Source organism: Carassius gibelio, chromosome A5 (assembly GCF_023724105.1).
Source record: "Carassius gibelio isolate Cgi1373 ecotype wild population from Czech Republic chromosome A5, carGib1.2-hapl.c, whole genome shotgun sequence".
Classification (NCBI taxonomy): domain Eukaryota; kingdom Metazoa; phylum Chordata; class Actinopteri; order Cypriniformes; family Cyprinidae; genus Carassius; species Carassius gibelio.
In genome coordinates, this window is record NC_068375.1 from 29,505,917 (window position 1) to 29,527,419 (window position 21,503).

The 21,503-nt window shown below is 37.8% G+C and overlaps 2 protein-coding genes across 5 annotated transcripts in view; one reads left to right on the forward strand and one right to left on the reverse strand.

The window, feature by feature from the left end:
• Positions 1–19,348, forward strand: part of LOC128010826 (ATP-binding cassette sub-family A member 2) — a 51,838-nt gene extending 32,490 nt beyond the window's left edge. For 2 of the 4 annotated variants that reach the window (XM_052593042.1, XM_052593043.1), the window contains exons 13-49: positions 102–198; positions 1,075–1,248; positions 1,523–1,625; positions 2,334–2,448; positions 2,557–2,747; positions 2,874–3,024; positions 3,127–3,331; positions 3,449–3,607; positions 4,709–4,889; positions 5,056–5,268; positions 5,355–5,551; positions 5,681–5,860; positions 7,445–7,611; positions 7,731–7,851; positions 7,963–8,244; positions 9,004–9,216; positions 9,942–10,056; positions 10,162–10,487; positions 11,224–11,437; positions 11,866–11,971; positions 12,062–12,173; positions 12,324–12,384; positions 12,477–12,651; positions 12,749–12,864; positions 12,980–13,127; positions 13,407–13,530; positions 13,620–13,752; positions 13,836–13,956; positions 14,047–14,225; positions 14,761–14,902; positions 15,101–15,235; positions 15,337–15,440; positions 15,517–15,609; positions 15,703–15,805; positions 16,077–16,214; positions 16,406–16,615; positions 17,390–19,348. In XM_052593042.1, the coding sequence (XP_052449002.1) occupies positions 102–198; positions 1,075–1,248; positions 1,523–1,625; positions 2,334–2,448; positions 2,557–2,747; positions 2,874–3,024; positions 3,127–3,331; positions 3,449–3,607; positions 4,709–4,889; positions 5,056–5,268; positions 5,355–5,551; positions 5,681–5,860; positions 7,445–7,611; positions 7,731–7,851; positions 7,963–8,244; positions 9,004–9,216; positions 9,942–10,056; positions 10,162–10,487; positions 11,224–11,437; positions 11,866–11,971; positions 12,062–12,173; positions 12,324–12,384; positions 12,477–12,651; positions 12,749–12,864; positions 12,980–13,127; positions 13,407–13,530; positions 13,620–13,752; positions 13,836–13,956; positions 14,047–14,225; positions 14,761–14,902; positions 15,101–15,235; positions 15,337–15,440; positions 15,517–15,609; positions 15,703–15,805; positions 16,077–16,214; positions 16,406–16,615; positions 17,390–17,425 (5,640 nt within the window). In that variant the 3' untranslated portion in view covers positions 17,426–19,348. The remainder of the gene's footprint in view (positions 1–101; positions 199–1,074; positions 1,249–1,522; positions 1,626–2,333; positions 2,449–2,556; positions 2,748–2,873; positions 3,025–3,126; positions 3,332–3,448; positions 3,608–4,708; positions 4,890–5,055; positions 5,269–5,354; positions 5,552–5,680; positions 5,861–7,444; positions 7,612–7,730; positions 7,852–7,962; positions 8,245–9,003; positions 9,217–9,941; positions 10,057–10,161; positions 10,488–11,223; positions 11,438–11,865; positions 11,972–12,061; positions 12,174–12,323; positions 12,385–12,476; positions 12,652–12,748; positions 12,865–12,979; positions 13,128–13,406; positions 13,531–13,619; positions 13,753–13,835; positions 13,957–14,046; positions 14,226–14,760; positions 14,903–15,100; positions 15,236–15,336; positions 15,441–15,516; positions 15,610–15,702; positions 15,806–16,076; positions 16,215–16,405; positions 16,616–17,389) is intronic. The other 2 variants (XM_052593044.1, XM_052593045.1) reach the window with 2 other exon arrangements.
• Positions 19,349–19,414: 66 nt separating this feature from the next.
• Positions 19,415–21,500, reverse strand: LOC128010908 (protein PAXX). Its single transcript, XM_052593049.1, has 7 exons — positions 21,243–21,500; positions 20,720–20,780; positions 20,572–20,621; positions 20,284–20,468; positions 20,131–20,181; positions 19,761–19,851; positions 19,415–19,656 (listed from the first exon to the last, which is right to left on the reverse strand). Exons 1-7 carry the CDS (start codon positions 21,353–21,355, stop codon positions 19,617–19,619), a joined length of 591 nt encoding a protein of 196 aa, XP_052449009.1. The 5' UTR covers positions 21,356–21,500; the 3' UTR covers positions 19,415–19,616.
• Positions 21,501–21,503: the final 3 nt, after the last annotated feature.

Below are 21,503 nucleotides of genomic sequence, written 5' to 3' on the forward strand. Positions count from 1 at the left end.
TTTTGAAGTGGAATTCGAATGAACATGAAAACAACGATTTCCTTTTTTCCTTTTAATTTCAAAATTTTTCTAAAAACTAAAGCTTATTTTAAATGCCTCAGGTCAGTGTGGATATCTTCAGAGGCTTCCCTGATGAAGAGAGCATTGTCAATTACACGCTGAACCAGGCCTACCAGGACAACGTCTCAGTCTTTGCAAGTGAGTAATCACTGGATCTCATAAAAGTTTTAGTGGAAAAAAAGTGATTGTAACATAACTAGTCAAGTTCCCTCCCAAATCTAAACAAAGGAATAAAAAAGTAGATTTTGCTTAGAAAATGAAATAACAATTAAGCCTTTTTTATGACTGATACAACTGGTTGTATACATGCTTGGATATTGGATGTGTACATATATGCACACACACACATATACAGAAACATACATAGCATAGACATACATAAACATTATAACATAGACATACATAAACAACAAACTATTTTATAATCGAAAACATTTAAAAAGAGCGAGTACAAAAAACAAAGGGCTGCAAACCCATTTGTTTCGGCCTCAGTGTTCACTGTTGGTACTCTTTTTAAAAAGTTTTCTCTCATGAAAGGGCCAGTTGAAGGAATTTTTTTTTTTTTTTTGGAGATTGCATTGGATTATTATTTTTTAGATTTCAATTTGTCCATGCCAAAGAGCACCTTCAAACATATCTTACAGAACTTCTTAGCTTATCATATTATTCCTTGTTTTTTATTAAAAATCATGCAACTGTACATTTTAGTAATATTTATTGTGATAATGAGAAGCATAATTGAAAATATGTTTAAATATATGCATTTGTTGGGATGAGAATTTGGGGTGATAAAATTGTCCTGAAGATATCACAATGCAATGAAGGCTTAATTTTTTATGTGAACGATTTTTCAAGTTTGGGGTGAAATATGACTCATTCACCCGGCTAATTCTTAACAAGGTTTGAGACACTGACTCATCCATTTCCCTTAAAACTACATTTTCATGATTCATTTAGCCCTTAGTCATACCTTGTTAAATGTAGCCATATGCTTAATCTGTGCTTTCTCTCTAGGTGTGATTTTCCAGACCAATAAAGATGGATCTCTGCCACCCCATGTTTTGTATAAGATTCGTCAGAACTCCAGCTTCACAGAGAAAACAAATGAAATCCGCCGAGCTTATTGGCGCCCTGGGCCGAACACGGGTGGCAAATTCTACTTCCTTTATGGTTTTGTTTGGATCCAAGGTATGATAAAAAGCAGGAATTTGTCTTTTCCAAAAAAATACAATTTGATGTTTTATTCAAAATGAAATGTGAATCTGTTTATGTATGGCTTGGTGCAACGGTCAGAAAAGTCCTGGCTTGGTGTTTCTGGACGCTGCACTTATTTAAGAGCTCAGAAAAAGCAGGAGGATCAAAGCTTTCTCACAGCGTAAAGCTGCTGTGTGTAAATTCAGCTTCAGCATGTTTACTTGATGGGGTGTTGGTTGCTGATTTTCCATGTCTCTTCCTCTTTTAGATATGATTGAGCGGGCAATCATTAACACGTTTGTGGGCCATGATGTTGTTGAGCCTGGGAACTACGTGCAGATGTTTCCCTATCCATGCTACACTAGAGACGAGTGAGACTGGTCTTTACATTTGTGTATATTTTGTGTACATTATTTTTTCCGTCTGACTGCTCATAGTCTAAAACACTGTGTCTAAGACATTGTGAATGGCAGATGTTCAGTTGCATTGCGTTAATCGCAGATGTTCAGTTGCATCACGTTAATGTGTGTTATATACATTATGGAGTGGTATCTGAATGATTTCGGAGCCAGAAAGAACACAGATGCTTATAAATAAAAAAAAAAAAGCATCCCTCGCTCCAGGTATATTTGCAAAAGCTCTGCTTCCACTCTGCATTAAATTTGCAAATGACACAGCATTAGTCAGTCTTCAGGGGAAAGAAGACAATCATAAACTCATTTTAGGGCAGTTTATTTTGTGCTGTGATGCTTCTGATGCCAAGCAGATCTGGGTATATTTTTTGTGTGTGTTACTACTATTAAAGGAAAGCCCATTTAGAAAATCTTAAAGTGTAAACATTTCGGGGTTTATAGCCTTTCATCATTTGCATGTTTGGAGACAATACTGTGGGGAAAAGCAGCTGCAAGCAAACTTTTAGGTATACTTAAAAAAGGTAATCTAAAAACTTTCTGCTAGATCAGAAGCATTCACTTTACCTCCAGTTTGCAGGCCAGTGTGTGTGTGTGTATATATTTATACACACACACACACACACACACATACAGGTGAGGAGTTGTAACAGGTGTTTCCATTTGCAGTTTCCTGTTTGTCATCGAGCACATGATGCCTCTGTGCATGGTCATATCCTGGGTCTACTCTGTGGCCATGATGATCCAGCATATCGTAGCAGAAAAGGAGCAACGACTGAAAGAGGTTAGAGACTGAACTTTCTTTTAAAACAAACTAATCCCTTTGCTGAGAAACTTGAGAGAGATCAAGAGTGGTGCTCTGCCCTGGTTGATGCAAGCTGTTTTTCCCCAGGTGATGAAGATGATGGGCTTGAATAACGCAGTGCACTGGGTGGCCTGGTTCATCACAGGCTTTGTGCAGCTTTCGATCTCAGTGACAGCCCTCACTTTCATACTGAAATATGGCAAGGTCCTCCTCCACAGCGATCCCTTTATCATTTGGCTCTTCCTCACAGTTTATGCCGTCGCCACCATCATGTTCTGGTACCGGAGCCATAATTATTTTTACTTGCTCACTACCTGGTTTCATTTAATTTACATAGTTTTTCAACAAAGAAAAGTAGTCCAAAAGTTGTTAATGTTATGTAAATGTTCTTTCTTTTTGGGAAGTTTCCTAGTGTCTGTGTTGTACTCTAAAGCCAAACTGGCTTCAGCATGTGGAGGAATCATCTACTTTCTGAGCTATGTGCCATACATGTACGTGGCCATAAGAGAAGAGGTGGCTCATGACAAAATCACTGCCTTTGAGAAGTGTATAGCGGTATGAAGACATCCCACGGATCCTTTTCATGTTCCATTTTGATAGTCTGTTGATCTTCAGTAAACATTTCTCACAAGTGATTCTTCCTCTGTGTGTGTGCAGTCTTTAATGTCTACCACAGCATTCGGTCTGGGATCGAAGTACTTTGCACTGTATGAAGTTGCTGGGGTTGGAATCCAGTGGCGCACTATCAACCAGTCACCTGTAGAGGGCGATGACTTTAACCTCCTGCTGTCTATGGTTATGCTCACCATTGATGCCATTGTATATGGTGTGCTGACCTGGTATATAGAGGCTGTGCATCCAGGTAAGCTGCAGTGATGTCCTTATTGTACAGTGCAAACAGTGCCCACTTTCTTCTTGCACAGCATCAAGATTAAAGTATATGCTTTTGGTTTTTCCATAATGTTTTGTTTTCCCTCAGGAATGTATGGACTGCCCAGGCCATGGTATTTTCCATTGCAGAAATCCTATTGGTTGGGAAGTGGCCGCATTGAGACGTGGGAGTGGCCATGGGGTGGCAGCACCAGACTGAGTGTGATGGAGGAGGACCAAGCTTGTGCTATGGAACACAGACGCTCAGGTACACTTTGTTCCATATCCATCCATCCATCCTAGAGCTGTAATCGGGCCATAAAAGTTAGGCCTGACAGGAACCAAGCCCGACAAGTTCAGCCCGAGCACGACAAGTAGCTACATTTTGATTGACAGCTTTTTAAAAGCACAAACCCCTTTACAGCCTGACATTATTAAAATGTGAGCACACAAACAGCTCTTTGGTCTTGTGTCAAGAATGAGTCATTTATACATGTTTTAACATAATTTATTCATAACTAACGTAGACTAGACCACATGGAAGTTGGAATAAAGTAATAAAATAAGTCCTCTGAGTCTGTAACATCGTAACATCTCAGCACTCTAAATAGGCATAGGCTCATTTAGCCTATAAATAGACCAATGCACCAATAAATAAAAAAAGAGTATTTTTTAACAAATTAAATTAAGATACATTTTTAATTAAGATGGGTATTTGGCAATAACGAAATTAAGATAAAGGCTCCACCGGATTTGCTTCGCCACTAGCAGCTGACATTTAATAAAAGAATAATGCCAACATTAGCGTAAATACTCTGTCCACATTATGCATTTAAGGCTCAATGAATATTTATTTCTCATTTAAAAAACCTTTACTCACAGAGATTAGGCTAAGCCTACATGTTTTTGTGGAGGAGCATTATTGAATCCACTGTAGATGGCTTCAGCGCGTTCCTGGGCTCACTGATGGTGCGTCATTATTCACTCATTATTCTCATTATAAACATGGTCAAAACTTTTCCACACCTCAGACTTTGCTTTAGTTGCTGGTGCAACCAAAACGTAATCACCAGAGGCAAGTCTCCATTACACCTACTCAGCATCCATTTTTGCATCTTTCTCGCGCTAATCGAAACACGTCACATGACTGCTCGTTTAACTCGCAAACCAGAACGCAAGCCCGGGCCCGCGTAAGATGATATAAATTAAGCCCAAACCCGTCGGGTCCCGGCAAAGATCTTCAGCTCTAATCATCCATCGTATTATCAGCTAGCACTCTTTGTTAAACTTAGCTATGTTTTGTAATTAAATGTAATTTGTTGAGATATTTTTTGGCATGTTACTAAATTTATGTCTGTTTGTTGCTTAGAGGAAACTCGTGGAATTGAAGAAGAACCCAGTCACTTGCCGCTGGTGGTGTGCATAGACAAACTGACCAAAGTCTACAAGACTGGCAGCAAACTGGCCCTAAACAAGCTGAGTCTAAACCTGCATGAAAACCAGGTTGTCTCCTTCTTGGGACACAATGGGGCTGGCAAGACCACAACCATGTGAGTGTTAGGATATTGTGTTTCTTAATGTGTTTGAGGGGTTCTGGAACCATACTGTGCTTGTTATTGGCTGATAATGGCACACTACAACTGTAAAATTGGATGTATGTATGAAACTAATGTTTCCTGCAGAAAATGAATTTAGGATATAATGAATCTCTTATAGGTCTATACTCACGGGACTGTTTCCACCCACCTCTGGCTCTGCCACTATATACGGCCATGACATCCGCACAGAGATGGAGCGCATCAGGCAGAATTTGGGCATGTGTCCCCAGCACAACGTTCTGTTTGACAAGCTCAGTGTGGAGGAACACCTGTGGTTCTACTCGCGTCTGAAGGGCATGGCTGAAGAAGATATCCGGAAGGAGATGGACAAGTGGGTTTACACACTCACATTTTGCTAACACTTTCTCAATTGTACCCATACCTGAGTTCATCAAGGCTGTGTGTTGGAATTCACAGGATGATAGAGGATCTCGAATTGTCTAACAAGCGTCACAGTCTGGTTCAGACTCTGTCTGGGGGGATGAAGAGGAAGTTGTCGGTGGCAATTGCGTTTGTAGGTGGGTCCCGGGCGGTGATTTTGGATGAACCCACAGCAGGAGTCGACCCGTATGCCCGCCGAGCAATCTGGGACCTCATTCTTAAATATAAACAAGGTGATCCTATCATAACTAATCACAAAAACAATACTGTTTAAAAGTGTGGGTTTGATAATCAGTTACCAAATATATGATCAGTCCCAAACTATAATGTGTGTGTGTGTGTGTGTGTGTGTGTGTGAGCAGGTCGTACCATCCTGCTCTCCACTCACCACATGGACGAGGCGGATTTGCTGGGAGACCGTATTGCCATCATCTCTCATGGCAAACTCAAGTGCTGCGGTTCCCCCCTGTTCCTCAAGAGCACATATGGAGACGGCTACAAACTTACACTTGTCAAGAAACAGAGTGACTCACACACTGCAGGTATATGTGCGGATACGCGTCTTCTCATTGGTGGACTTGCACATTTTCAATTATTAATGTCAGAGATGGCATGTTGGCATTGTGAGTTTGAGACCAGCTCACATCGTTTACCTACCTGATTCCCTATTTCCCCCAATATATATATATAATTTTATTTATATATATATATAAATAAAAGGTTCAAAAAACACATTATTTTCCACATACTGTACATTATTGTTTCTCCTCTATGCCCCACCTTTCTGAAAAGCATACATTTTTACAAAGCTCATCGGTCTGTGATTAAAACCCATTGTAAACGAGGCATTTGTATTATCCCGTGGGGACATAATTACTGATTTTAATGACTTATACTGTCTTTAACATGTTGCGTTGCGTATCGCACTGTGTAAACAAAAAAACCATGTCTGCATTTGTGATCGGAGAAATGACAAACAACAAGTGCTACTTTACACCGCTCAAAACTCACTTTTGAATCATCAGTGGCAAATTCTTCAAATATCAAAAACTTACTTATAGGCTAAGAGTCAGAATAGACGGCATTTTAGTCTACTCGTTGAACTGTTCTGGAACATGTGTTGTTAATACAACTTAAGCACTGATTTTTAGTTGTGTCCACTTTTGGAAGACCAAACAAAGTAGTTTCGCTTTCACTACGGAACACAGCATCACTCACGGCGGGCTAGAGTGTGTAGACGCCGGCTTTTTTGTGAGCAAAGTTGGGCTTGAGAACGGTCCGGCCAGCAGATTCAACGAAGGAGCGGACGATGGTCTTGTGGCAACCACATGTGATGACCCAGGGCTGGACTACGCTTCGTCCACGATGAAAGCCAATGAAACAGACCCTGTCTCCGTAACACAGCGGGCGCGGCATCGACAATACTACAGCGAGAATAAAAGTTACGCCTTCTTTCGTTGCGTGAACATTTGGGCAGTGATGATGAGAGATGTGGGGGGGGTGTTAGAGTGAGCCGTTTTAGGTAGTAGTGGTTGACTCTTAACTTTTATAAAGAATATCTCTTTGGATTTGAGACTTTAGTCTTTGCAACTTTACAGATCTTCTTTATGCACCTTGTAACACGCTTGTAACACTCCAAAGAGAAAGGAAAAATTAAAACCGCATCTTATGACCCCTTTAAATAGTAATAAAAAAAACCAAGAAGAAACCTTAACACCACTAATAAAAAAGTATCTCAAATTAAAATGGAAATGGAAAATATAAAACTAAACGCTAATTTTAAATATTAATAAAAATGATAACAGTATATAAATAATACTAAAATAACATTATTGTAAATATATAAAATCATTTATCATCATTTATATATATATATATATATATATATATATATTATTTTTTTTTTTTTTTTTTTTTTTTTTTTTACAGAGATAACCCAAAAACTACCTGTATTTTACATTGTAAAACAGATATTTACCAATATATTGAGATTTAAAAAAAATGATAAATGATTTTATATATATATGGTTCTTCTGTTCCTCATTTCATTGTTTGTTGCTTTAAAATATCAAAGAGCAGATGAAAAATCTGCCATGACCCAACATCATGTTTCTGTTTACTCTTAGATCAGTCAAGCCAGTCTTCGATATCTCCATGTTCAGAGAGCAGAGTGACACAGTTCATCCGTCAGTACGTTGCCTCCTGTCTGCTGGTGTCTGACTCCAACACTGAGCTCTCTTATGTCCTACCTTCTGAGGCTGTCAGGAAAGGCTGTTTCGAGAGACTGTTTCAGGTACACACAAACATTTTAGACCACTGGAAAAACATAATCTGATTTCAGTAAAATCTTTATGAAATTGAATATGAGGTGTTTACTGATGCACACTTGTGTGGGGGGTGTATTTTCTTCAGGCTCTGGAACAGAGTTTGGACAGCTTGGCCTTGACCAGCTTTGGTGTGATGGACACCACGCTGGAGGAGGTCTTTCTGAAGGTATCAGAAGAAGATCTGTCACTGGAGAACAGCGATGCAGGTTTGATGGTCAGATAGATCTGCTGAAGAATGCTGTAGACATGCATGTAAAGCCGTGAAATTGTATTTATGGTTTACATTTCATATGTATCCCTATCGTTTCCTCTGTCAGATATGAAGGACTCTCCTGGTGGAGCATCAGCTGGGAAGCCTTCTAATCTGTTAGGAGGGTCGCAGTGTGAGGGGGCAACACCTGCTGCTGTGATCCGCCCAGAGGTGGAGCTCAGTAACCTGATGATGTCCTCCAGGCTCAGCCCAAGCCAAGCGTCCCTACAATCCAGTTCTTCTCTGGGCTCAATAAGAGGGGATGAAGGGGGCCTTTATTCTGACTTCTATGGAGATTATTGCCCACTATTTGACAATGGCCCGGACCCTGATTCAGCCAGTCTCAGAGGTCAGGAAAATAGCATATAGATTATTATTATTATTATTATTTAATCAAATTAATTGAATGATTATTTTATGATATTAAGACATTTATTAAATTAGACATTGTAACTGTTTCATTGTGCTGTGTGATTCCTAAAAGCTGACATTCAGAAGTGATTAGAATTGATCGTTAGAAACAAATTATTAACATCGTTAACTTTTTTTGTTGATTATAAACATATAACACACATGTTATTTAGGATGTTTTTCACATTATTTCTTTCCTTATTAAAAAAAACCTGAATACAATAACGTTTATTAAATATTGTTTAATGTTTTATCCAGTAAGAGCCATAATTCTCTACTATTATTATTATTATTATTATTATTATTTTATTATTTGTTTTATTATTATTATTATTCGGTGTTGGTCATTTTATCTTATTAGCATACATTTTTATTATGGTCTGTAAGAGTTCTGAAAATCTATTTGTATTATTATGTATTTAATTAATTGAAATGTGTAGACACTTTTCTTTATTAATAGCTCAGTTGGTAGTTTGTAAACTGTGAAGGAACAAACTAGTAAACCGCTCTTTTCATAGTTATACCTTTAAGGCTTTTAAAAAGAACATTTTGTGCATTCTAATGCTGTTTGCCACCTCTGGAAATTTAAAGAGGAAGTCTGTCACAGACAAGTGCATCTCTGAAAGGCCTGGAGGTAACAGATAAAGATAAGATGCTTACCTACCACTCAGTGTACTATATACCCTCTGTGCTTCAGATGAAGAGTCCTCTCCGGAGCGGACCATACAGGAGGGTCAGGGCAGCTTTAAGCTTGAGGGCTGGTGGCTGAAACTCCGGCAGTTTCACGGGCTGATAGTGAAAAGGTTTCACTGTGCGAAGAGGAACACCAAGGGCATTTTCTCACAGATCCTGCTGCCTGCATTCTTTGTCTGCGTGGCAATGACTGTAGCTCTATCTGTGCCTGAGATTGGTAAGAAGGACACGGAGCAGTTGAATTGTGATTGTTGTATGTGCTGTTTTCGTAGTGAATGTAAGAATATATAGATAATGTATAGGAAATAAAGATTTTTTTTGTTTTTGATATACATTTCTGTTTCAAATTTTGGGATCAATAAGATCTTATACATCAAAGTATCATGGATAAATCATGATTAATATGGAACATGGATAAGGAATGTTTCTTAAGCACCAATTGGGCACATTAATATGATTTCTGAAGGATCATGTGACACTGAAGACTGGAGTAATGGCTGCTGAAAATTCAGCCTTGCCATCACAAGACTAAATGACATAGTTGCTTCAAATTGTAATAATTCACAATATAAAAAATTGTTATAAAATTTCCAAATATTTTCAAAAATTAGATTTGATCTCATAAATGCAGCCTAGTTGACACTGAAAATATTGCAAACCCCAAAATTTTGAACAGAAGTGTATACGATATACATTTTTATGTAATTATATTTCATATTAAGTATTAAATATTTTCCAAATTCAAGATACAGTACAAGCTACTAACAAAGAACCACTTATTCAAAGAACCACTCTCAATTCAACTAATCTACAAGGCAATAACTTTTTTTTTTAATATAAAATATTATATAATTGAATCAGAGCAGTGTTTATTAGTTTATGATGCAGATCTTAATTAGACCTAAGTGAAGGATGTTCTAATGGTCTCTCTTTGGCTCTTAGGTGACCTCCCTCCCCTGATTCTTTCTCCATCTCAGTATCACAACTACACACAGCCTCGTGGAAACTTCATCCCTTATGCCAATGAAGACAGGCTTCAGTTCAGGTCAGCCACAAGGTCGATGTACAGCAAAATAACACTTTTTCAATATCTACAGGCTCCTTTTGCATTATTACACAGACATTTTCGCTCTCAATCCCTATCAACCTTTCTTTGCCCTAGAAGTAAACTTTCTCCAGATGCCAGTCCACAGAGGATCGTTAACACCCTGGGTTTACCCTCTGGAGTTGGCGCGACGTGTGTATTGAAGACTCCCTTCAACAGCACTCTGGACCAACTGGCCCAATCCCTGAATCCATATGCCAACAACTCCAAAACCCTGGCAGCCCGCTACTTTGACTCTATGTGCCTGGATTCCTTCACACAGGGTGTGCCTTTGTCAAATTTTGTGCCCCCTCCACCATCTCCTGCCCCCTCAGATGACCCAGACCCACATTTTGAAGATGGTCTTTGGAACTACACTGCTGCTCCTCCCACTACTGTCCGAGGTCAGAGTTCACAGACTGGTGTATGGTTAAAAATGCTTGGGTCCGTTTCAACAAAGCTCAGCACAAAACTGATCGAATGTAGATACACCTGTACCTTCACTTTAAATTCACAATTTAAAATAACAGTTTCTTATTTTAATACATTTTAAAATATAATTAATTTCTATGATGGCAAAGCTGAATTTTCAGCAGTCATTACTCCAGTCTTCAGTGTCACATGATCCTTCAGAAATCATTCGAAAATGTAGAATTGGTGCTCAAGAAATGTTGAAAATAGTTGTACTGCTATATAATTTTTTGTTGTTATCTTTTTACATCTTACAGCAGTGGAAGAACAATATAAATACCCCACACTATAATTTATATTTCAAAATTTATATTTGGTTTAATTTAGCATTTTTAACTGAGTAAAGTTAAATGAATATAACATGATAAAACTAAATTTAATAAAAAAAAATCATCACAAGACAAAAAAATATGACTACAACAAAAGATAACATTGACTGACAGCCAAGAGATATAAAAGAAATAAAAATTGTGATTGATACTTTAAGTTATGCACCTTTGGATATGATATTAGGAAAGACTGAAAATAACCACACACGGGCATCCTTGCATAATGTAGATTATTCTAAAACATCCTGAGTGCCGACTCTGTCTTTTTCCATTAAGATGTGTAATATGTATTCTTCCACTCATTTGTTATTGCACCTCTCACCTTGCTGTGTTCCCACAGAGATGGCAACATCTCCCCCGACCCTGCCCTTGACCATCCGGGAGCCAGTACGCTGTATCTGCTCCATGCAGGGCACAGGCTTCTCCTGCCCCAGTGGAGTCGGGGGCCGACCGCCCCTTATGAAGGTAGTAACCGGAGACATCTTGGTGGACATCACAGGTCGCAATGTGTCAGAATATCTCCTGTACACCTCTGATCGTCTCAGATTACACAGGTAATCTTCTGGAAGGCATATTTGAGTGAATTTCCTAATTGTTTGAATTCATTTCATAATTCATAAGTAACATAGCAGCCAAGATGGCTGTTTTTCTACTGTACCTTTAAGATTTTATATAAAAAGTCTTGCATGTGAAATGCTTACTCTGAATTTGTGGGTCTGCTGCCAAGTTCAATAAAGTTTTTTAAGGAGCATCTTTGCAATGCCAGCAAAGTGATGGAGCAGACCAATTTGCTGAATACTGAATATTTTGTAGTCCGAGCCAGAGTTAAACAGATTATCAAAATAGAAAAGAATCTATGGTGATTTTGTTTCAACCCATTGATTTTTAATCAATAAGTGGGATAAGGGTAAAATCAATAAGGGGAAAATTATTATTAATTTTTTTTTTTAACAAGAGCTCAAAAACTTGTCTTATCCTGTAGATATGGAGGCTTTACTGTAGGAAACATTCAGAAATCTGTCCCAGCATCCTTTGGGAGAAAAACTCCACCCATGGTGCGCAAAATAGCAGTGAGGCGATCCTCACAGGCGAGTCAGAGCATCCTTACTCTTTATAACTGATATGTTGTTTTAGCTAATATTTCGTCCCAAGTTTAATGTTTTTGTCTTCCTCTACAGGTGCTTTACAATAACAAAGGGTATCATAGCATGCCCACTTACCTAAATGTCCTGAATAATGCCATCCTCAGAGCCAATCTGCCCAGTAGTAAAGGAAACCCTGCTGCATATGGTGAGTCTGAATTAGCTGTAGGAAACACTGACTGAAAACTTTGATTGACTATGTCTTTACTCTATAACTGTGCACTTTTCATATTCATTCTATCATTTTTGTTCAGGAAAGATTGTTTAATAGCACTAAAAATACTGTTTGTGCTCACAGGCATCACAGTGACCAATCATCCAATGAACAGAACCAGTGCCAGTCTTTCTTTGGATTATCTGTAAGTCCTACTCTCCTCTCTTCTTCCCGTTCCAACGCTCGAGCGCTCATAGCTTATTTCTGATTTCATATCCACTCTTCATCTTCTTCTAGGCTCCAGGGCACTGATGTGGTTATTGCCATCTTCATCATAGTAGCCATGTCCTTTGTGCCAGCAAGCTTCGTGGTCTTCCTGGTAGCAGAAAAATCCACCAAAGCCAAACACCTGCAGTTTGTCAGCGGATGTGACCCTGTAACTTACTGGCTAGCAAACTACATATGGGACATGGTAAGATGAAGGAGAGACTATGTAGGATTTGGTTTTAATGAGGGCTAAAAAAAAAAAAAAAAAATCACACAGATTTCTTTTGTCCTTTCTTCGCTAGCTGAACTACCTGGTTCCAGCAACGTGCTGTGTCCTCATTTTGTTTGTATTTGACCTTCCTGCGTACACCTCACCTACAAATTTCCCAGCAGTGCTCTCTCTCTTCCTCCTTTATGGGTAAGCTCTTTCTGTATGAAGACTCAATCAGACAGTGTTACAGTAACTACAGTTTTTTTTTTCTTCAGGACTTAAAATGCCACATAAAATGTGACCATTCGCTCTCTCTTTCTAGCTGGTCTATAACCCCCATTATGTATCCGGCCTCTTTCTGGTTTGAGGTGCCCAGCACAGCTTATGTTTTCCTCATAGTCATCAATCTCTTCATTGGCATAACAGCCACGGTGGCCACTTTCCTTCTACAGCTGTTCGAACGTGACAAGGTAGGTCAGACAGAGAAGGTTTAATGTGTATAAACAGGGATTTTTTTGGTTATTCAAATAGGTAACTAATTTACCTTTATAACTATAGTGGAGCTACAAATATACTACTGTATACATTTATTTGCAAATGTATTTTTCGATGTATTATTTTGATGATTTGATGTTCTATTAAAGAAATGATTTCAATGATGGCCTGTCCCACATCAGTGTTCTTGATCTTTTCGACTGTATCCAATTTTATCCCTGATATACTTTTTATTTTTATGTTTTACCTCACAGGATCTGAAGTTGGTAAACAGCTATTTGAAGTCCTGTTTTCTCATCTTTCCTAACTATAACCTTGGTCATGGATTGATGGAGATGGCCTATAATGAGTATATCAATGAGTATTACGCCAAGATCGGTGTGTTTAATGTGTTCTCCATCTCAAGGCCCTGTTGATGACTGTTCTTTGCTCTTTTCAGATGGTTAAATGCATTTTCTTCCCTGCAGGCCAGTTTGATAAGGTTAAGTCTCCATTTGAATGGGACATTGTGACACGGGGACTGGTGGCCATGACCATTGAGGGTTTCGTTGGCTTTCTCATTACAATTCTATGCCAGTACAACTTCCTCAGGAAAGCCCAGTGAGTGGGATATTGTATACAGTTTGTGTGTGAGCGATTCAAATGAAAGTGTTCTAAAGGTCACCGTTTTCATCTGGTTGAAGGAGGATGCCTGTCAACAGTCAGCCAGTTGAGGATGATGATGTTGATGTGGCCTGTGAGAGACGCCGAGTGCTGAGGGGAGACGCTGACAGTGACATGCTGAAGATCGACAACCTAACCAAGGTCAGACACTCCATGACATTTGAAGACTTTAGCTTAACCCCGTCTGTCTGAGCTGAACGCATGATCCTCAGAGCTTGTGTTTCCTCACAGGTGTACAAGTCTCGCAAGATGGGCCGGATCCTGGCAGTGGACCGCTTGTGTCTGGGGGTCCGTCCTGGGGAGTGCTTCGGGCTGCTGGGAGTGAACGGGGCAGGGAAGACCACCACCTTCAAAATGCTGACAGGAGATGAGAGCACAACAGGGGGAGAGGCCTTTATTCAGGAACACAGGTGCTGAAATCTTTCTTCTTCACCTATATATAAAATTAAGTAAATTATTTTTTATTGACTTTTTGTAAGGAAGATTTGATGATAGCATGTTGCTTTGTCAACGACTCTATTCATTAATTTTTCATTGCTGAAAATACAAAGTAATTTTTGGCAGAATGTAGAGTAAATCTTGAAATAGGTTTATTGTTTTTACCCTACTTGTAATTCTTAAAGCATAAACCTCCAACAAATGTTAATAAATAAGCACAATCTTATGCTATTTAGTTTTATTTAGGAGATTTAACTGTTATATGTTGCTATGCTAACAACACTACTGATTATTTTTCAGTGTTAAAAATACAAGGTATTTTTCGACAGAATATAGAATATGTTTTGAGTTAAAGTGATTGTTTTTTTACACTATTGGTAATTTTATTAACCATACATTTGTGTTGTTTATTTAAAGCGTCTTTATATTTCCTTGATGTTCATTATTTTGTGTATATACTGCTAATGTGAATGGCTTGGTCAGTACGAGTCTCTCGTTGTCCTGCAGTATCTTGCGGGAGGTTTTACACGTGCAGCAGAGCATCGGTTACTGTCCTCAGTTTGACGCTCTGTTTGATGACCTGACTGCTCGAGAACATCTGGAGCTGTACACACGCCTCCGCGGCATCCCCTGGAAAGATGAGGAACGGGTGAGCACACTCTGTGAAGTCACAAGGCATTCTGTAAAAATGCACTTATCAGTGATAGTCGAGTGTGGATAAGAGCTCCTGAAAGCTCTCTTGAAATCAGTTTTGAAAAAGTGCAAAAGCACTTAGCAATCTATAATTGAAATTCATTGCTCTTGCTGTTAAAAATAAAATATCAAATTGTTATGTCTCGCTCTGAAGGTGGTTCAGTGGGCTCTGGAGAAGTTGGAGTTGTCCAAGTATGCTGACAAACCTGCTGGCACCTACAGTGGAGGCAACAAACGCAAACTCTCCACAGCTATTGCTCTGATTGGATACCCCTCACTCATCTTTCTGGTTAGATCTGCCTGTCACACTTTTCTTTCGTCCTGTTGCACACACACTGCTGCAAAACAAAATCATTTTTACTTGTCCTTGTCTGTTGTTTATCATTATAGGATGAACCCACCACAGGCATGGACCCAAAGGCTCGTCGTTTCTTATGGAATCTGATTCTTGACATCATCAAGACCGGACGCTCTGTGGTGTTGACATCACACAGGTGTGGTAACTATAGAAATCTTGTTTTCTGTTTAATTATTTGAATTGCACTGATATAATAATGTATTTGTTTGCAGTATGGAGGAGTGTGAAGCCTTGTGTACGAGACTGGGCATCATGGTTAACGGCAGGTTCAAGTGTCTGGGTAGCATCCAGCATCTCAAAAACAGGTTTGAGAAGTCTCCGCCACTAAAATGTGTGACGCAGGAGTGCAGTGTTCTTTTAAAATGTCAATTCACTTTTCTTTTCTCTTTTTTTTCCAGATTTGGGGATGGATACATGATAACAGTACGTACTAAGAACACTGCTAACATCAAGGAAGTGATCCGGTTTTTCAACAGGAATTTTCCAGAGGCCGTCCTAAAGGTACGTTTAAGGACAAGAGTTTGACTGGAAATGTACATATTTGCTGTGCATCAGCTCAGATTTCTCCAAAACAGATGGCCATAGTATACAAGTACATTTATGTTGTCAGTTTGGATTGTAATATATAAGATGATGAGTTTTCAAAGATGCAAGCAGCTCTCGCAAGGTGTTTGTGCAGTGCTGACAAAACTAAGTGTACATGTGAGTATATTTTGAGCTTGCTTCACTTGCAGTTAAAAATGGTAAACTTCTGCATATTCTTTCACACAAGGAGAGGCACCACACAAAGATTCAGTACCAGCTGAAGTCCGAGAACATCTCTCTGGCTCAGGTCTTCAGCAGAATGGAGCAGGTGGTGGAGGTGCTGAGCATCGAAGATTATTCTGTCAGCCAGACAACTTTAGACAACGTAAGTATACATCAGTGACTTGAAGCATGTCATTATTAAAAGTGAATATTAGTTTACTTGGCTGAAATTACATTCAGTGATTCAGTTGGTCAAAATCTAAACGATTAACTAAATGTATGAAACATGAATCCAAAGAGTACATACTGTAACAAGGAAAAGTAGTAATTTCTTCCTGTATGTTATTTTCTTAGGTCTTTGTCAACTTTGCAAAAAAGCAAAGTGATAACTTAGAACAGCAAGAAAGTTCCCCATCTAGTGCTGGTCAGTCACCACTGCAGCGTCTGCTCAGCATCCTCAGGCCTGGTCCTACTAACACAGAACTCAACGCCCTCGTAAGCGAAGAGCCAGAAGAACTTGAGACTGATGATGATGAAGGGCTGATCAGCTTTGAGGAAGAGAGGGTAAGACTTGGGACACAGGCACATAAAAACTACTTTTCGGTTGATTAGATAATTCAATTAAATCAGCTTGGCACGGTCTGCATTAGACTTATTACTCTTACTCTTAATACCAGCCCACTTGAGTTATGATTTATAAAGACATCTATTATTAGAAAGCTTTATTTTATATATAAAAAAAAGATTGAACATATCAAGTGAGCTGCTTATGGATTTAGAATCAGGCTGTGGCAGTAAAAAAAAGTTAAGTGAATAAAAAATGGATTAGAATTTTTAATGCATCTCACAAGTTAACATTAACTTTTGCAAAACAATGGAAGACAAAAATGGGGTAAGATAAATATATATACTACATACTAAAAATACTACACTACAGTTCAAAGGTTAAGAGATTTTTCTTTTATGTTTTTGAAAGGAGATTCTTGTCCTCACTAAGGCTTCTTTTATTTGATCAAAAATAAATGAATACATAACAATAAATCCATAATATTATTAAAATTTTAAATAAATGTTTTCTATTGTATTATATTTTGAAATGTAATTTATTCCTAAGATGAATTCCCAGCTGCCATTACTCGCGATTTCAATTTCACAACATCCTTAAATCATTCTAATTCTAATTATACGCTGCTCAAGAAATATGTTGTATGGTTTTGCTGCTTTCTTTCAGGATTCTTGGATGAGTAAGAAGTTCAAAAGAACAGCAATTATTACAAGACTATTAAACAACCTTATTTCAAATATTTCTCTAATCATTTTCATTCTGCTTTCTCACAGGTGCAGTTGTCTTTTAATACAGACACTCTGTGCTGAAACATCTGTTCATATCACAGCCGGAGAGATAGTAAAAAAAATGTGTCTGTATGGTGAAAGACATTAGTGTGTTTTTTCTAGCTGGAGAGGATCCATCTCTTTGGCCCAGTGAGAGGATTGTTCTTGTTTCCATTTGCACTTCAGGAGAGAACGGCTCTTCTGGGAACTCTAAACAGAGATGCGGACACAGTCGGTGCCTGAACTCGACTGGGCCTGAGAGGTACTCCGTCCACGGCCTCCCCTCCTGTGTTTCGGAGATGATGGTTTATGGAATCATGTATTACTGTACTTTATATTCAAGCCTGCTGGATGGGAATCAAAGAGAATGTATTTCTTAGATACGACCTGGCCGTGTGGTTTATTTTGATATCTCTCGAAACTTAAATATGGTCATACTATCTTTAAACTGATCACATGTTGAATTGTTTTAACTGTAGTGTTGCATAATCATCCCTCAAAGAATAGGACTTGTATGGGTTCAGCCTTTGCAACTTGTTCTTTCTATGACTGTTTATCCTCACGTTGAGTTCAAACCAATCTTTTTTTCTGTACTCGGACCTACTTTGTTTATTTGTACCTGCATCGAGTGAGCATGCTATAAAAGACAAGCCTGTTGTGTTGTGGGTTGAAGAAATTTTACTATGCTTACATGTGTTGAACAGACCTGTTGTTCTTGTTGAAAAATGCAAATGTACCTGTGCACCTTTATTAAAAATGTTAAATCGGACATTCAATAGTGAATGGCTTGTGACCGATCCAAAGGCCTTTAGTGGAACCGGACTGAACCAGCCCTGCTTTGGAGATGTTTATAGTCTTGTAATTGAATGTAAATGGCATACGTTTTTTTTTTTTTTTTTTTTTTTGATTGGTTGAATTCTGAAATTAATTTGACGTTCGTCTCTGTGGTAAATTTCTGTTGCATTGTTGCTAATGGTTAAAAGCTGCATAAAACCAGATGTCATTAGAAATATTCATAATAATTGTCGTGCTATCACTGTGAAGCCAAAGGTGAACTCTGAGTCACTGTTATAACAGATAGACAGAAATCAGGTCATTGCTCTTGATTATTGTATTTATGAGAACCCTTGAAATGTTTCATGAATAGCAGGAGGTTTTGACTCTGTCGTTTGCACTGTAATGTAATACAAGTGTAAATGTTGGATTTTTTTTTGGTCTGAAATTAGTCAATTATATTTTTTGTTTGAAATTAAATTCTCCATGTCAGCGATGTTGATGATGGTTAGGTCCTATCACTCAGTGAAAGTCTAACCGTGCTTATTCTCGGACTCTTGCACAGCTGTCAGCACTTAATTATATAATGGTCTTATTTTTCTGACATTGCTGCATAAAAGAGTATGATCTATATTTTTGAGCTCAAAGAGAGGAAAGCATTTTCCTGTATGATGTCCAAAGGGAAATGAAGCATAGTTTTTGAAACGTGTAAATGAATTGTGACCAGCTATGTGAAAACTGACCTAATGAACACTTATTTAAACAAAGATCAGAAGTCTTGCTTTGATTATTAAGGCATCTGGGCCACTTAGACACCTCAACAGCCTAACTAAAGATCAGTGCAAGCTGCTTTTCACTTTGGAAATTTACAGTGCAGTGATTTAAGACACCAGCAAACATGAGTGTGGTTCTGTATCATATAAGATAGCTTTATGGATAAGGGGGTGATTTAGTTTTATCTTTCTAGTCAGTGCTTTGGAATGTTATTTCAGTACATGTGAATATGATAAAATATTTATGAATGTTGTTATTATTATTTTTTCATCCAGTAATACCGATGTTCAGGTGGATTCCCTTGTAACAAGATTGACTGGACCTTTTCAGCTTGTTTTCAATTGCTTTTAACTGTGGTGAACTGATGTTTTTCATATTAACAGGGAGAAAAGAGAATCAATAAATTGTTAAATTGAATTTCTGACTGTTTTTATTATAATAATTATTTGAGCCTACTGATTTAAATAATTTCGGTGAACACGATTATTTAAAAATACAATTTTTATTAGCAAAAATCTCAGAAAGGAAAAAAATTAAGAAATCATTTAGCAATGTTATTCAATAAAACCTTAAACAGATACATGATGTAAAACAGCTCATATTGTGATTTGTGTGCGAGTTGCATTTTAAAAACAGATAGTGTTGAGTTGGTTAAAAAGCTACAGTTCATGTGGTTGTGTTGACATCATTCATCGTCAAAGGCCACACCTGTTGCAGGTTTCTTTCTGTAAAATAAACAGAAATGGTCAGTGAGCAGAATATCCTCTGTAAAGTGTTGGCAGATTTTTGTTTATTTATTCTGGAATGTAAAGTCAATTAAAATATTCACCTTTTGGTTCCTGGGTTGATGAGAGAATCCCCAGGAAGACGTTTTCTAACTGCTACTACTGGACCCTTATGCTGTTTCCTAGGTTCAAATTCTAAAACAAAAACATGTCATCACTAATTTTAAATGAGCTTAAGTAATTTTTTACTTGTGATATAACTCTGATGTACAGTATACAGCTGGTACTTCTGCTGTAATAAAATAAACTTTAAAAAAACTCAAAAATATAATGTCATGGGGTTTTAGCATTTTAAATAAGAATGTTAATATAAGAAAATAATTGTAAGACTTCTTAGGCTCCCTGGATGTTTAAACCAGTGATTTAAATCCATTTGACAACTAACAAGCTTAAAAAGGTGCTGCCTTAACTTACCAGTACTCCTCTTCTGAGGGCTATTGACTGGATTAAATGAGGATGTAGAACCTAAAAATGATAAAACAGTGAACATTTCGAAAAGCAGGGTTTTGTTACTGAAAATTTGAAAAAAAAATAGTGAGTATAATAATTGAAAACATCTTTGCTTGCCTTGACTTTCTAGCTGTTGCAGGCTGTCTGCCATTTTAAAAAGCAGATCCTTGACTTCTGTCTTTCCCTCCGAGTCAGTGAGTTTTGACAGGGACAGACTGAGGTCTGTGGGCTCCGCTCCTAAATGCAGCACGGCACTGTCCTCCTGCAGCTTCACAAATGCTCTGCCAGCTTTGCACGCACATCTGTCCACATACACAAGAGATGGTTCTCAGAGAGGACACAAGATCTTGTCAACCAAGAAATCAGGTTATTGATTTATTAATTGCTCATCAAGTTGCCACTCACTTGAGTTTGAAGGTATAATCCTCTGTGGATTTTAATGAAAACTTCTTAAACTGTAAAGAAATAAAAGCAGTGTATGATTGTTATAAAAGAAGAATATCTGTCATACAGAAAGACTCCATTAAAAAAATTACAAATAAAAACTCCTTACAAGCTGAGACAAATTCTCCTCTGAAAGACATGTTTTCCAGACATCTTCACCATTGGTAAATCTACAGGATTTAGGACATCATGAGATATATATAAAAAATAATTACCGAAATATATCATTTATATAAATAATTATATACCGAAAATAAAACTGAAATAAAATAAAACAAAATTGTTAGATAAAAAAGTCTTAGCAACCACGTAAAGTAAGTTTAAGTTGAACTACTATAATTACAAAAAATAAAAATGAAATTAAAGCTAAATGTTAATATTTTAAATAATAATCAATTACAAAAACGCGTAAAAACACTAAAATTAAAAAATATTAAAACATCAATAAAACATTATACCGTATGTAAATACTATAGCAGTATGTTCTACTAAAATAACCGTGGTGCAATTAACCTGAATTTATAATAATTACACAAAAAATAAAACATGTAGACTATGTATTATTTAAAGTAGTTTTAGATATATAGTATAGCACAACTGCTGTCACTGTTTGACATTTCCTGTCTACTCACCCTATGCTTAGGTCTCCTGATGATCGCTTCTGCGTAAAAAACACATACTTGGACAGATCGTTTTTATCCAGCAATGTGCAAAGGACAGATTTGGACTCGGAGTTTTGTTCCATACTGATTTAACGTAAAATTACATAAAAACTTAAAACCCGCATGCTTCTCAGTCAGGAACCGCTCATCATAAACAGCAAGATCGCGATTTAAACGCTCAGCCAGTCAGACTTCAGCCACCCGGAAGTTCTTACGCCATTCACGTCCTGT